At 37.5% G+C, this 14,555-nt stretch overlaps 1 protein-coding gene across 6 annotated transcripts in view; it reads left to right on the top strand.

Annotated features, from left to right (window-relative positions):
* Positions 1-14,555, top strand: part of slo (calcium-activated potassium channel slo) — a 536,051-nt gene that overhangs the window by 461,114 nt on the left and 60,382 nt on the right. For 4 of the 6 annotated variants that reach the window (XM_053796365.2, XM_053796360.2, XM_070102792.1 and 1 more), the window contains one exon: positions 1,128-1,211. The exons of the other annotated variants lie outside the window; for them this stretch is intronic. In XM_053796365.2, the coding sequence (XP_053652340.2) occupies positions 1,128-1,211 (84 nt within the window). The remainder of the gene's footprint in view (positions 1-1,127; positions 1,212-14,555) is intronic. 6 annotated transcript variants of the gene reach the window in all.

Genomic DNA, 14,555 nt, shown 5'->3' with positions numbered 1-14,555 from the left:
CCACAAATACAACTCATTGAGTGCAGACGTACACATACAGTGCTCTGTATTTTTTCATATCTACATAATTTCATTGTGTTATGAAGAAGGAACTTGGGAGTATATTTTAATAATTAAAAGCGGGGATGTAGTTGATGCAGTAACAACTTTGATTTTTCATTGATTGTAGACGAGTATTTTGGAAAATTATGCTTTTTTTTTCTTTTAATGCACAAAGACTTTTATATTTAGAAAAATAACTGAGTTATACTCATTGCCACCTTCTCGAAAAAAAAATCTTTGATGAAGGTTTAGCTAAATTCCCCATGGTTATACTTATCAGCAATGGCAAGTGAAAGGAAATTATAGTGGCTTTATTTTGGATGTAGCATCATTTTTTTTATCACTAGTATACTGCATTTTGTGTAATACATTATTTTTTATCTTTTTTCACTGCCATCCTCCAAATCTTCTTTCACATTTTATTTGTTAACATGCTAATCACATTGATTGTTATCTTAAAGAAAAGGTACACGACATAATCATTTTAAATAACCAAGTGTCTCAGTCTATTACAATTTGTACTTTGTAGTTAAAGTGCAAATTGTGTAATAGCATACATTAATACATTATGATACAGTGTATGAGTAATGTAGTAGAGTCTTTCACAACCAGTGACTCCTGGATGTTATCCAATAATACTCTCATTATCTTCACATCACAAATGACAAAAGCATCTTCATTAACGTGAATGCCCATGAAATGTCGTTCAGCTGTTCAGTAAATAGGTACACCTGTTAGTATTTTGTTAGTTGTACACAGCACATACGTACATTAAATACCATAAGTACTGCAATTTTTAACCTTGTCACATACAGGACTAGGACACCTATTGGACACTTAATATCTTGTTCTATATTCCTTTCCCAAAAATTTTCATAATCATCTGGAGTAATACAGCCTAATTTCTTTTTGTTATTAGTGTTTATTTTTGGTTACTTTTTTTAATTCATCATTTTCTTTTACTGCATTTTAATTATTTTATTATTTTTTATGATTTGTTATTAATACAGTATTATTTATTTTATTATTATTTTAACTACTGTGTGGCTGTTAGTTACGCGTATTTTTCGGTGTGTTTGTTTCAGATAAGTCAGATATTGAAACAGAACTCTACCAAGTTACTTACACCCCTCCTGAACTTCCAAAGCGTCTTCTTAACAACTCCAGAGGTACCATAGTTGCTTCTTTCACATACTTTTGCAGTATCCCACTTTCTGCCTTTATAGTATTACTCCTTGCGAGTCATCTGAGAGTACTAACAGTAGGTACAGTAATTAGTATTTGAGTCCATTGCAACTTCATTTAATCAGAATATGTTTTAAGTAAATATGAATCTTGTAGCTTGAGTGTTATGTAATATCTTGAATAAGCGAGCTTTTGGCAGCATTCCTATGAGGTGCGGCACTTAGATCATTATAGAGCAAGGATTTTAACATATGCATTGACAAGGATGGATCTGCTTTGCATAAAATTGATAAATATATTAATGTAGTCATTTATGAATTATTATCCTATATTGTGGTTACTAATGCATAAGAAATGCTTTTCTGGGTACAGTAGAAGCTCTCTTAACTGACCATGCTCTTATCCAGAGTAAAAATAAACTACTCATTCTCTAACTTGATGCGCAAATTTATCTTCCATCCACTTGGGTGCTGCAGTTTTTTTGCTGATGAGAGAATTTGTTGATAATATGTTTGCAGTCAAAAAAAATTTATAAAAAAAAAAAAAAAATTATTATACGTATTTTAATAAATAATAACGAATATTTTTTAGAAATGCATTATTCTCTTTTAACTGATAGTACATTATTCATTTTCACTACAGAAAGCATTCCCCTTGTGCTCATTAAAAGAATAAGCTCATCTAGACATCAGTTTTCTTATAAATAATTCATTTTTATTAGAAATGATTTATAGAATCAGCACATACATGTACGTATGTATACATGATTTTAACCCTTTCATTGTTGAGACCCCTGCTCACAAACTTGCTCTCAGTGTTGAAGAATTTAAAAAAAAAATTATTTTTTCTTGTGAAATGATAGAGAATCTTTTCCCAATGGTAATGACACAAAATATATGAAATTTGATGGAAAACTTATGGAATTATGCCCTTGTGAAGTTAGCGGTCTCGGTGATATTTATTCATTGGCAATTTTGCCCACTTTGAGACCTATTTTCAGCCAATTCCATTATTCCAGTCAACCAAACTCATAGCTATTTCGCTAGAACTCTTTTTGTTCTATCGAATGAGTACAAGAAACTGCCTATTTATTGATTTCAACTACCTAGTAAAGTGACCAGAAATTGGTAATTTAACAAATTTCACACACAATTCAAGGAAGGCCACTTTCAAAATAGGGTCCAGAATTAACAATGCAAACATTCTTAGCATTAAAGTAACATTGTCTGTTCATTAGCCACGTCTCCAGGCCCCTCCTATAATACACTTGCTTTCAGTTTTGAATTTTTATTCACACAAAAAATAGAAGATTTACTGTTATGCAGACTACTACATTATTGTAAAAATGGTATAAATAATATCTGTGCATTTGTCAAAGTATATTAGACCCTCCAATTGACGTGTATTGGACGCATGACGTGATTTGTTTACTCCTGAACATCGGCAAAACTCAAACATTACTGCTACTTTGAGCTCAATTTCAAGGTACTTTTCGCCCATAAACTATTCAGAATCATTGCAAGTTCTGTAATGTATCTTCCATTCTATCAAATGAGATCAAGAAAATGAAAATACAGCCATAAATACCATATGAAAATACACTGCAAAGTTGCTGTTTTAAACGAAAAACATAGAGTTAGTTTTTCTCATTATGCACTGCATGCTGCAGGATTTTTTTTTATGCAGTGCACACTGACCACTCAGATCCATTCTCTCATATGTAAACCTACCAGTTTTCTCCTGCAAGATTGGAAGCCACTAGAATTTTGCCATACTATTACAGAACCAACACTGGCTTGCAAGCCATAATACTATGGGACCGACATTGAAAGGATTAATATTATTGGTATACAATAGTATGCAAAAACCAACAAGTAGATGATAAAGACATGAGTACAACACTTGCTTTATCAAGGCTGAGGGACTGAATAGTACCTCAGATTATGTACTTCTTCATGTCTTCCAGCATTTAGTCTCTGTGTGAATAGTTAAATGTCCCGACAATAAAGTTACCCAAGTGTTGAACATACAGTGGACCCCCGGTTATCAGCTGGTTTGGTTATCGGCGGGTTTTTCGGCACCCGGTTATTGGCTGTTCGCTCGGTTATCGGCTATTTTGGACGCGTCCATTCGCCGGCTGGGGTAGCTTGCGCTTCAGTTTGGCTTTGTCTCTCGGTGGCTGAGGAAGTTTCTGCTCATACATCCAAACGTTTTGCTTGTTTACCATTGTTTTTAGTGGTTTTTCTTGCAGTGCAACTGTGAAATAAGTAAAGATGGCTCCAAAGAAAGTTCCAAGTAAAGTTCCTGTAGTAAAGAAAGTGAGAAACACCATGGAATTTAAGCATGAAGTGATAGAAAAGTTTGAGAGTGGTATGAAGGTGGTGAAACTTGCCAGGATGTACAGCAAGAATAAATCAACAATTACACCCATCCTGGCAAAGAAAGAACAAATCAAAGATGCTAATGTTGCAAAAGGAGTAACATTTCTAACTAAACAAAGGCCACCAATAATGGAAGAGATGGAAAAGTTATTATTAATGTGGATTAAGGAAAAAGAATTAGTGGGAGACAGTGTTGTGGAGTTTACTATTAGTGAGAAGGCAAAGGAGTTGCTTGAGGATCTTGCAAAGAAAATGCCTGGAACGAGTGCTGCAGTTTGTGAATTTAGGGCCAACAAAGGATGGTTTGATAGATTTAAGAAGCATATTGGCATACACAGTGTTGTAAGGCATGGTGAGGCTGCAAGTTCTGACAAATGTGCAGCTGAAAAGTATGTTCACAAATTCCAGGACTATGTAAAGGCTGAAGGATTCGAACCCCAACAAGTGCTCAGTTGTGACGAAACAGGCCTGTTTTGGAAGAAAATGCTGAACAGGACCTACATTACCCTGGAGGAAAAGGCACTGCCAGGACACAAGCCTATGAAAGACAGGCTTACTCTTTTGTTGTGTGGTAATGCTAGTGGGGATTTCAAAGTGAAGCCTGTACTCATGTATCACTCAGAAAATCCCAGAGTGTTCAAGAAAAACAGTGTCATGAAGAACAGATTGTGTGTGATGTGGAAAGCTAATTATAAGGCATGGGTCACAAGGCAAATTTTCAAAGTGTGGATTAATGATGTGTTTGGCCCAAGTGTGAAAAAATACCTCCTCAAAAAGAAATTGCCACTCAAGTGCCTCCTGGTACTGGACAATGCTCCTGCACATCCTTCAGACTTGCAAGACCAAGTTCTTGCCTCTTAACACCACTCCTCTCCTCCAGCCCATGGAGGAGAGGAGTGGTCATTTCTAAGGAGCAGGTCATTTCTAACTCGAAAAAACTCTACACAAAAGCAGTGTTTCAAAAGTGCTTTGAAGTGACCTCGGACACTCAGTTGACCCTAAGACAGTTCTGGAGGAATCACTTCACTATCCTCCATTGCATAAGCCTTATAGGTAGGGCTTGGGAGGGAGTGACTTCCAGGACTTTGAACTCTGCTTGAAGAAAACTGTGGCCAGATTGTGTCCAAGAGAGGGATTTTGAAGGGTTTGAGGCTGACCCTGACCCTGCCGACCCTGTGGACTCTATTGTGGCACTGGGAAAGTCCCTGGGGTTGGAGGTGAGTGGCAAGGATGTGGAAGAGTTGGTGGAGGACCACAGGGAAGAGCTAACCACTGAAGAGCTGCAAGAGCTTCATCTTGAACAGCAACAGACTGCAACTGAGGAACTTGCTTCAGAGGAGGAGGAAGAGGGAGTGAAGAAGGTGCCTTCTTCAGAGATTAAAGAGGTGTGTGCAGTGTGGACTAGGGTGCAAGCTTTTGTAGAGAAACACCACCCTGACAAAGCTGAAACAAGCCATATCTGCAACATGTTTAGTGACAAAACCCTGTCCCACTTCAGGGAAATCTTAAGGAGATGCCAGAAGCAGAGCACTCTGTACAGTTATTTTGTGAGACAGGGGTCCAGTGACTCTCAAGCTGGTCCTAGTGGCAATAAAAGACAGAGAAGGGAAGTAACCCCAGAGAAGGCTTTGCTGCCTAAAGTCTTTATGGTGGGGGATTGCCCTTCCAAACACTAACTCCTCCCTCTTTCCTCCTCCGTATCTTCCAGAAGCCAGCATTAGCCTTCAATAAAGGTATGTAATACTTACATAATTGTTAAAAAATTATTTTTTGTGAATATTTTTGTTTGGAATGGGTTAATTGTATTTCCATTATTTCTTATGGGAAATATTAATTCGGTTATCGGCCATTTCGGTTATCGGCCAACCTTCTGGAACAGATTACGGCCGATAACCAGGGGTCCACTGTATGTCTCATGAATGTACATGTTGGAAGGTGCTATCAGTGAATGAAAAGAGGCAACATGTCTCCCTGTTCCTAAGTAAATGAAGAATATACAGTTGACCCTCATTTAACTCTTTCAGGGTCCGTTCTGTAGATCTACGGCTTTGAAGCCAGGGTCCAAGCCATAGATCTACACTATTAGCTCAGCTCACTCAGACAACCTGTGAGCGGTAAATTTGGGCTTAGCTATGAGAAAGTACATCTATGTGGTAATTGTGCACCACATAAAGCAAATCTTGCAGCACGCAGTGCATAATGAGAGAAAAAACTGCTACCGTTATTTTGGATTAAAACAGTGACTTTGCGGTGTTTTTTTTTTTTTTTGTATGTTTTTTACAGTTGTATTCATGATTTCTTGGTCTCATTTGATAGAATGGAAGATATATTACAGAAATAGAGATGATTTTGATTGGTTTTAGTACTGAAAATGGCTTGAAACTGAGCTCAAAGTGAATGAAAAGCGGCAACATGTCTCCCTGTTCCTAAGTAAATGAAGAACATACAGTTGACTCTCATTTAACCCTTTCAGGGTCCGTCCTGTAGACCTATGGCTTTGAAGCCAGGGTCCAAGCCATAGATCTACACTATTAGCTCAGGTCACTCAGACAACCTGTGAGTGGTAAATTTGGGCTTAGGTATGAGAGAGTACATCTATGTGGTAATTGCACACCACATAAAACAAATCTTGCAGCACACAGTGCATAATGAGAGAAAAAACTGCTACCATTATTTTGGATTAAAACAGTGACTTTGCATTTTTTTTTTTTTTTTTTGTATGTTTTTTACAGTTGTATTCACGATTTTTTGGTCTCATTTGATAGAATGGAAGATATATTACAGAAATAGAGATGATTTTGATTGGTTTTAGTACTGAAAATGGCTTGAAACTGAGCTCAAAGTAGCAGAAATGTTCAATTTTGGCTGATGTTCGAGTAAACAAATGATGTCACGCGTCTAATATACATCAGCTGGTGGTTCTAATATATGTTCATGAATGTGCTGATATTATTTATACAATTAAACAACATTGCATAAGAGTAAATCTATTTTTTGGTGTGAATAAAAATTCATTATATGAATAAAAAATCAAAATGGAATTCATTTATAAAGCCTGAAAACATAACTAATGAACAGAGGAAATGTTACTTTAGTGCCAGGAATGCCTGCATTGTTTATTCTGGACCCCATTTTGAAACTGGAATAGTTTGAACTTTGTGTTAAATTGGCCAAATTACCAATTTCCAGTCACTTTATTGGATACTTGAAACAGTTGACTGGGCAATTTCTTGTGCTCAATCGATAAAATAGAAATAATACTAGTGAAATAGCTAAGAATTTGGTCAACTGAACAATTGTAATTGGCCTAAAATGGAGTCAAGGTTGGCAAAATCGCCGATACGCAAATATCACTGATGCATCAAAATTTGCAAGAGAATAACTTCATTAATTTTACATCAAATTTCATACTGTTTATTTTATTACCTTCAGAAAAAGATTCTACACAATTTCATAAGAAAAAATAAAAAAATTTTTGTTTGAAAATTCTTGGACCCTGGCACTCTGAGATTTGGCCTCTGGACCCTGAAAGGGTTAACGTGTAATTACTTTCCTAAAAGCTGAATGTAAATAAAAAAAAATTGCATAAAATGATCTGAAGAAATTATTGGAAGATTAGAGTTGCAAAAATCATAGTGCAGTTGTAATTGGAGGTAGTGAGGTGTATATAATTTAAATACAATACTAATAGCTTAACCCTTTCAGGGTCCAGAGGCCAAATTTCAAAGTGTGCACCAGGGTCCAAGAATTTTCAGAAAATAATTTTGTTATTTTTTCTTATGAAATGGTAAAGAATCTTTTTCTGAAGGTAATAAAACAAAAAGTATGAAATTTGATGGAAAATTGATGAATTTATGCTCTTGCAAATTTTAGTGTGTCAGTGATATTTATGCATCGGTGATTTTGCCGACTTTGACTCCCATTTTAGGACAATTACATTATTCCAGTTGACCAAATTCTTAGCTATTTCACTAGTATTACTTCTATCGATTGAGCACAAGAAATCGCCAAGTCAACTGTTTCAACTACAAAATACAGTGGAACCTCAAAAATCGAACTTAATCTGTTCCAGGAGCTAGTTCTAAATTCGAAAAGTCTGAAATTCGAAGCAATATTTCCCATAAGTAATAATGGAAATGCAATTAATCCGTTCCAGAGACCCAAAAATATTCACATAAAAAATACATTTTTTTTTTTTTTATTATTTTTTATTATCACACTGGCCGATTCCCACCAAGGCAGGGTGGCCCGAAAAAGAAAAACTTTCACCATCATTCACTCCATCACTGTCTTGCCAGAAGGGTGCTTTACACTACAGTTTTTAAACTGCAACATTAACACCCCTCCTTCAGAGTGCAGGCACTGTACTTCCCATCTCCAGGACTCAAGTCCGGCCTGCCGGTTTCCCTGAATCCCTTCATAAATGTTACTTTGCTCACACTCCAACAGCACGTCAAGTATTAAAAACCATTTGTCTCCATTCACTCCTATCAAACACGCTCACGCATGCCTGCTGGAAGTCCAAGCCCCTCGCACACAAAACCTCCTTTACCCCCTCCCTCCAACCCTTCCTAGGCCGACCCCTACCCCGCCTTCCTTCCACTACAGACTGATACACTCTTGAAGTCATTCTGTTTCGCTCCATTCTCTCTACATGTCCGAACCACCTCAACAACCCTTCCTCAGCCCTCTGGACAACAGTTTTGGTAATCCCGCACCTCCTCCTAACTTCCAAACTACGAATTCTCTGCATTATATTCACACCACACATTGCCCTCAGACATGACATCTCCACTGCCTCCAGCCTTCTCCTCGCTGCAACATTCATCACCCACGCTTCACACCCATATAAGAGCGTTGGTAAAACTATACTCTCATACATTCCCCTCTTTGCCTCCAAGGACAAAGTTCTCTGTCTCCACAGACTCCTAAGTGCACCACTCACTCTTTTTCCCTCATCAATTCTATGATTCACCTCATCTTTCATAGACCCATCCGCTGACACGTCCACTCCCAAATATCTGAATACGTTCACCTCCTCCATACTCTCTCCCTCCAATCTGATATTCAATCTTTCATCACCTAATCTTTTTGTTATCCTCATAACCTTACTCTTTCCTGTATTCACCTTTAATTTTCTTCTTTTGCACACCCTACCAAATTCATCCACCAATCTCTGCAGCTTCTCTTCAGAATCTCCCAAGAGCACAGTGTCATCAGCAAAGAGCAGCTGTGACAACTCCCACCCTGTGTGTGATTCTTTATCTTTTAACTCCACGGCTCTTGCCAAGACCCTCGCATTTACTTCTCTTACAACCCCATCTATAAATATATTAAACAACCACGGTGACATCACACATCCTTGTCTAAGGCCTACTTTTACTGGGAAAAAATTTCCCTCTTTTCTACATACTCTAACTTGAGCCTCGCTATCCTCGTAAAAACTCTTCACTGCTTTCAGTAACCTACCTCCTACACCATACACTTGCAACATCTGCCACATTTACAGTTTTACATACAACAAATACTATAGTTTTTAATTATATATAGTAATACATATAAAATAACATTTTTACTTACCTTTATTGAAGATTGGTGATGGCATCTGGAAGATAGGGAGGAGGAGAGAGGAAGTTGGGGTTAGTGTTTGGAAGGAGAATCCCCTCTCTGGGGTTACTTCCCTTCTCTGTCTTTTAATGCCACTAGGACCAGCTTGAGAGTCACTGGACCCCTATCTCACAAAATAACTGTCCACAGTCCTCTGTTTCTGGCACCTCTTTACCATTTCCCTAAAATGGGACATGGTTCTGTCACTGAACTTGTTGCAAAGATGGCTTGTTTCAGCTTGCTCAGGGTGGTACTTCTGCACAAACATTTGGACATCAATCCACTTGGCACAAATCTCCTTAATTTTTGAAGAAGGTACCTCATCCACTCCCTCTTCCTCCTCCTCTGAAGCAAGTTCCTCAGCTGTGGTCTGATACTGCTCCAGATGAAGCTCTTACAGCTCTTCAGTGGTTAGCTCTTCCCTGTGGTCCTCCACCAACTCTTCCACATCTTCACCACTCACCTCCAACCCCAGGGTGTTCCCCAATACCAGAGTCCACAACAGGCAGAGGGTGAGCTGGGTCAGGGTCAGGGTCAGCCTCAAACCCTTCAAAATCCCTCTTTTGGACACAATCTGGCCACAATTGTCTCCAAGCAGAGTTCAAAGTCCTGGAAGTCACACCCTCCCAAGCCTTACCTATAAGGCTTATGGAGCTGTAGATGTTGAAGTGATTCCTCTAGAACTCTCTTAGGGTCAACTTAGTGTCTGTGGTCACCTCAAAGCACTTTTCAAACACTGCTTTTGTGTAGAGTTTTTTTGAAGTTAGAAATGATCTGCTGGTCCATGGGCTGGAGGAGAGGAGTGGTGTTAGGAGGCAAGAACTTCACTTTTATAAAACTGAAGTCCTTAGACAAGAGGTCTAATAAGTTTGGAGGATGAGCAGGAGCATTGTCCATTAACAGGAGGTACTTGAGTGGCAATTTCTTTTCCTGGAGGTATTTTTTCACACTGGGGCCAAACACTTCATAGATCCACACTTTGAAAATTTGTCTTGTGACCCATGCCTTATGATTAGCTTCCCACAAGACACATAACTTGTTCTTAAAGACATTGTATTTCTTGAACACTCTGGGATTTTCTGAATGATACACAAGTAAAGGCTTCACTTTAAAATCACCACTAGCATTAGCACAGAACAAAAGAGTAAGCCTGTCTTTCATAGGCTTGTGTCCTGGCAGTGCCTTTTCCTCCTGTGTGATGAAGGTCCTTTTTGGTATTTTCTTCCAAAACAAGCCTGTTTCGTCACAATTAAACACTTGTTCAGGTTTGAATTCTTCACTGTCTATGTACCCCTTAAACTCCTGTACAAACTTCTCAGCTGCCCGTTTGTCTGAACTGGCTGCCTCACCATGTCTTACAACATTGTGTATGCCACTATGCTTCTTAAATCTGTCAAACCAGCCTCTGCTGGCCTTAAATTCACTATCAGCACTGGTTCCAGGAGTTTTCTGTACCAGATCGGCATGCAACTTCCTTGCCTTTTCGCAAATAATTGTCTCTGAAACACTATCACCTGCAATCTCTTTATCCTTGATCCACACCAGCAACAACTTCTCAACCTCTTCAACTATTTGTGGTCTTTTTTTGGTTATCATATTAACACCTTTTGCAACATCAGCTTCCTTGATTTGTTCTTTCTTTGACAGGATAGAACCGATGGTCGACTTGTTTTTCCCATACATCCTGGCAAGCTCAACAAGTCTCACACCACTCTCATACTTCTGTATTATTTCCTTCTTCACATCTATGGTGTTTCTCACTTTCTTTACCACTAGCAAGTTTCTTTGGGCCCATGGCAGCTTATTTCACAGTCCCACAAGCACTAAACACAACGAAATAATTGTAAAATGTGTGAATGAGAGCGCAGGTTAGTGTTCACTCAAGCATAAACAAAGCTAGACTGCTCACGGCGCCTGCGTGGGGACGCAGACAAAGCGGGCCCACGGACATGTCCCGTACCCGGCGGTCCGAAAATAGGGACACAGTTTGTCCGAAAAAATGGTCCTATTTTCGAAACGTTCAATATGTGATACGTTCGATTTTTGAGGTTCCACTGTAGTTTATCGAAAATTGGTAATTTGGCCAATTTAATGTAGAGTTCAAAATATTCCAATTTCAAAATAGGGTCCAGAATAAACAATGCAGGCATTTCTGGCACTAAACTAACATTTCCTCTGTTCATTAGTTACGTTTTCAGGCTTTACAAGTGAATTTCATTTTAATTTTTTATTCACATGATGAATTTATATTCCAACCAAAAATAGAAGATTTACTGTTATGCAATATTGTAATAATTGTATAAATAATATCACCACATTTGTGAATGTATATTAGACCCACCAGCTGGTGTGTATTAGACATGTGAGGTCATTTATTTACTCCTGAACATTGGCAAAAATTTAACATTTCTGCTACTTTGAACTCAGTTTCAAGCCATTTCCAGTACTATAACCAATCAAAATCATCTCTATTTCTGTAATATATCTTTCATTCTATCAAATGAGACCAAGAAATCGCAAATACAACTATAAAAAACATAGGAAAAAACACTGCAGTCGCTGTTTTAAGCTAAAATTACGGTCAAGTTTTTTTTCCTCTCGTTATGCACTGTGTGCTGCAGGATTTGTTTTATGTGGTGCACATAGATGTATTCTCTCATATCTAGGCCCAGATTTACCGCTCACAGCTTATCAGAGTGAGCTGAGTTCGTGGTGTAGATCTACAGTTTGGACCCTCAACTCAAAGCCGTAGAACTAGGACACGGACCCTGAAAGGGTTAAAAAGGTTACAAAAATTTATTTTTCTTACCTTAGATTCTGGTTTCTAGTGTATGTTGATGATCTTGAAAAATGTGGAGGAATAGAGTGGCCCTACTGGGCCAAGATAGATGGTTGTGGATCATAGGCTAGGTGGATGACTAAGGTTCTTGGACCAATATCAATGTAGAGTTGTTATTAGATGATAGTTGTCCTGGAGAGTTAAGGTATTCTGTAATGCATCTCTGGTCTGTTTTACCCTTCAGTGCTTTACACAGCTGACAGTAAGGCATCATCTAGACCCAACTTCATAGCAGTATGTACCCATAACCTAAATAATAACTTACTTCTAAATCAGTTTAATAATTAAGTAAGACCTTGGGGAAGCTGGTGTTTGATGTGGTATACCTGGAGGGTGTTCCAGGGGTCAACGCCCCTGCAGCCCGGTCTGTGATTTATTTCTTCCAGAGGAAATGCACAAGGCCAGTAGTGACTATTATAAATTTAATACACAATATTTTCAGGTTAAACTATGTTAAAAAGTAACAAGTATCAAGAGAAGAGATGGGCTGAGGAAGATATAAAAAAAATCTGATTGTGTAATACACGCCTGAGTAGTGTATGATACTTGTATACACAGAGAACTACCATGCTAAATGAAGGTTACAATTGAAATTAGGCTGCAAATTTTCAACCATATATCAAAAATGTGTAGAAAAAAATTGCATGTAAAACGAGGGTCTACCGTATTTGTATTTTATTACTAGTATTTTTATTCATTACATGAATATTGTATATGTTTGTTTATGCATATGTGTTAGACTTGTATTTATTTTGTACAAATTGATCAAAAAAGGGCTTTCCCCCAATTTTAAACTTTTTAAACCCATTTTCTCAATTTTAATTACCAAATGCAGTTACTTTTTTATATGTGTTTATTATATGCATGCATGGTGGTTTTATATTTGTTTGGTAGACTTTGGTCAAAGCAAATGGATCTTTTTCCAATTTTAAATTTCAAATACATTGATACTTTGTATAATTATGCATACATTAGTCTTATGCATGTGGGGTCTATTTATATATGGTACAGATTTGTCAAGATCTTTGTAATTGGAATTTTTTTTATCAATATATCGATGTTTGATATCAAAATATACATAGATATATATCCTATTGATCTCATTAATATAACTAATCAAAACAGTTACAATTACACTTCAGAATATTCACAATTTCTCTCATTTACCCACTAGACTGTCCATTTTAGGTTGATTATATTAATGGAGCATCCACTGTACTAGAATACATGTATTAAGTACTTACTGAAATTATTTAATTGTGTAGCATAAGAGAATTAAAAAAAAAGTAAATTTTTACACATTTAAAATACTAATAAATATTATATTTATATAATATTCATACTATTATATATTATTCATGTTTTGGCAGTACAGTATTTGAGAATGCATAATCATAGGAGAAAATTATAAATTTATCATCAGAATTTCTAGAATTATACTTTCTAAAAAAATAATATTGATAAAAATAAATATTCCTGTGGTCTTCAAGTACAATAAATAGATAGAGAAGAGTTTATTAGTAGAGTAGTATATTGTGGTGCAGCTCTAATTACTGCACCTTGTGGGAATGTTGCTATTGTTTGTCTTGCAAGTCTATATAGTACAGTATATGAATTAGTGTTACTTGGTAGTGGAAGTGGGTGGGTGGTCAGTGTGTGGGTGGTGGGTTATGGTGGTTTAGTGTGTAGGCCCTATAGTTGGGTCTCCTCCATGGCCCATTCCATCAGCCAGTCTTAATTCTGCATTGCTGGCTGCTGGGGCCCCTTCACCTGCCGCCTGCCTCACTGCACTTCCTCATAGGGAGGTACTAAGTCTTTGGTTACTGACTGTAGGCGTTGTAGTTTAACAGTTCTTACAGTTATCTCTTTGACGTTGTGTGTAAACTTGACTGTTCATGTGACTGCCTTCAGGTGCTCTTTTGAGCATTTAAATGATAATTGTTGGTTTGCATCAGAGAAAAGTATTATATATAAATGTATTATTTGCTGTGATATATGCAAATCATAGGTAAAAGTTTTAGCTGTTTTAAGTGTTCCTTTGTTGTTAATTTCAAATGTGGGTGAAAAAGTGTAGTGTAAACTAGATAAGCTGCTGGGATGCAACCTGCACACCCCTCTAGTTCTAATACTTGATTCCATTTATTTCTTGCCATATGCCACTCATTTGCTATCATGTTGCTCTCCTCTAGCAAACTTCATGCCTAAGGCAGTGGCAAAATTGCAGCAGTGTTATTTGCATAGTTAGTAGAGGGGGTGTCAGGCAATCTTGTTGAGATCATTTTTTAATGTCCTGTTCTGTATTATCACAGTCACACATGGCTAAACCACCACACAACTGACTTTAGTATTTCAGGACAGGTTAGAATAGATGTGTGCATGTGTTGGTTTATGTGTATGTTTTTGTGTGTGTGTTGGTGCATGTGTGAGTGTGTATTTGTGCATGTGTGTGTGTGTACTCACCTAGTTGTACTCACCTAGTTGAGGTTGCAGGGGTCGAGTCC

This window comes from Cherax quadricarinatus, chromosome 83 (assembly GCF_038502225.1).
Source record: "Cherax quadricarinatus isolate ZL_2023a chromosome 83, ASM3850222v1, whole genome shotgun sequence".
Taxonomy (NCBI): Eukaryota; Metazoa; Arthropoda; class Malacostraca; order Decapoda; family Parastacidae; genus Cherax; species Cherax quadricarinatus.
Note: the sequence above shows the minus strand (reverse complement) of the source record. Positions and strands in the feature narration are given on the sequence as shown.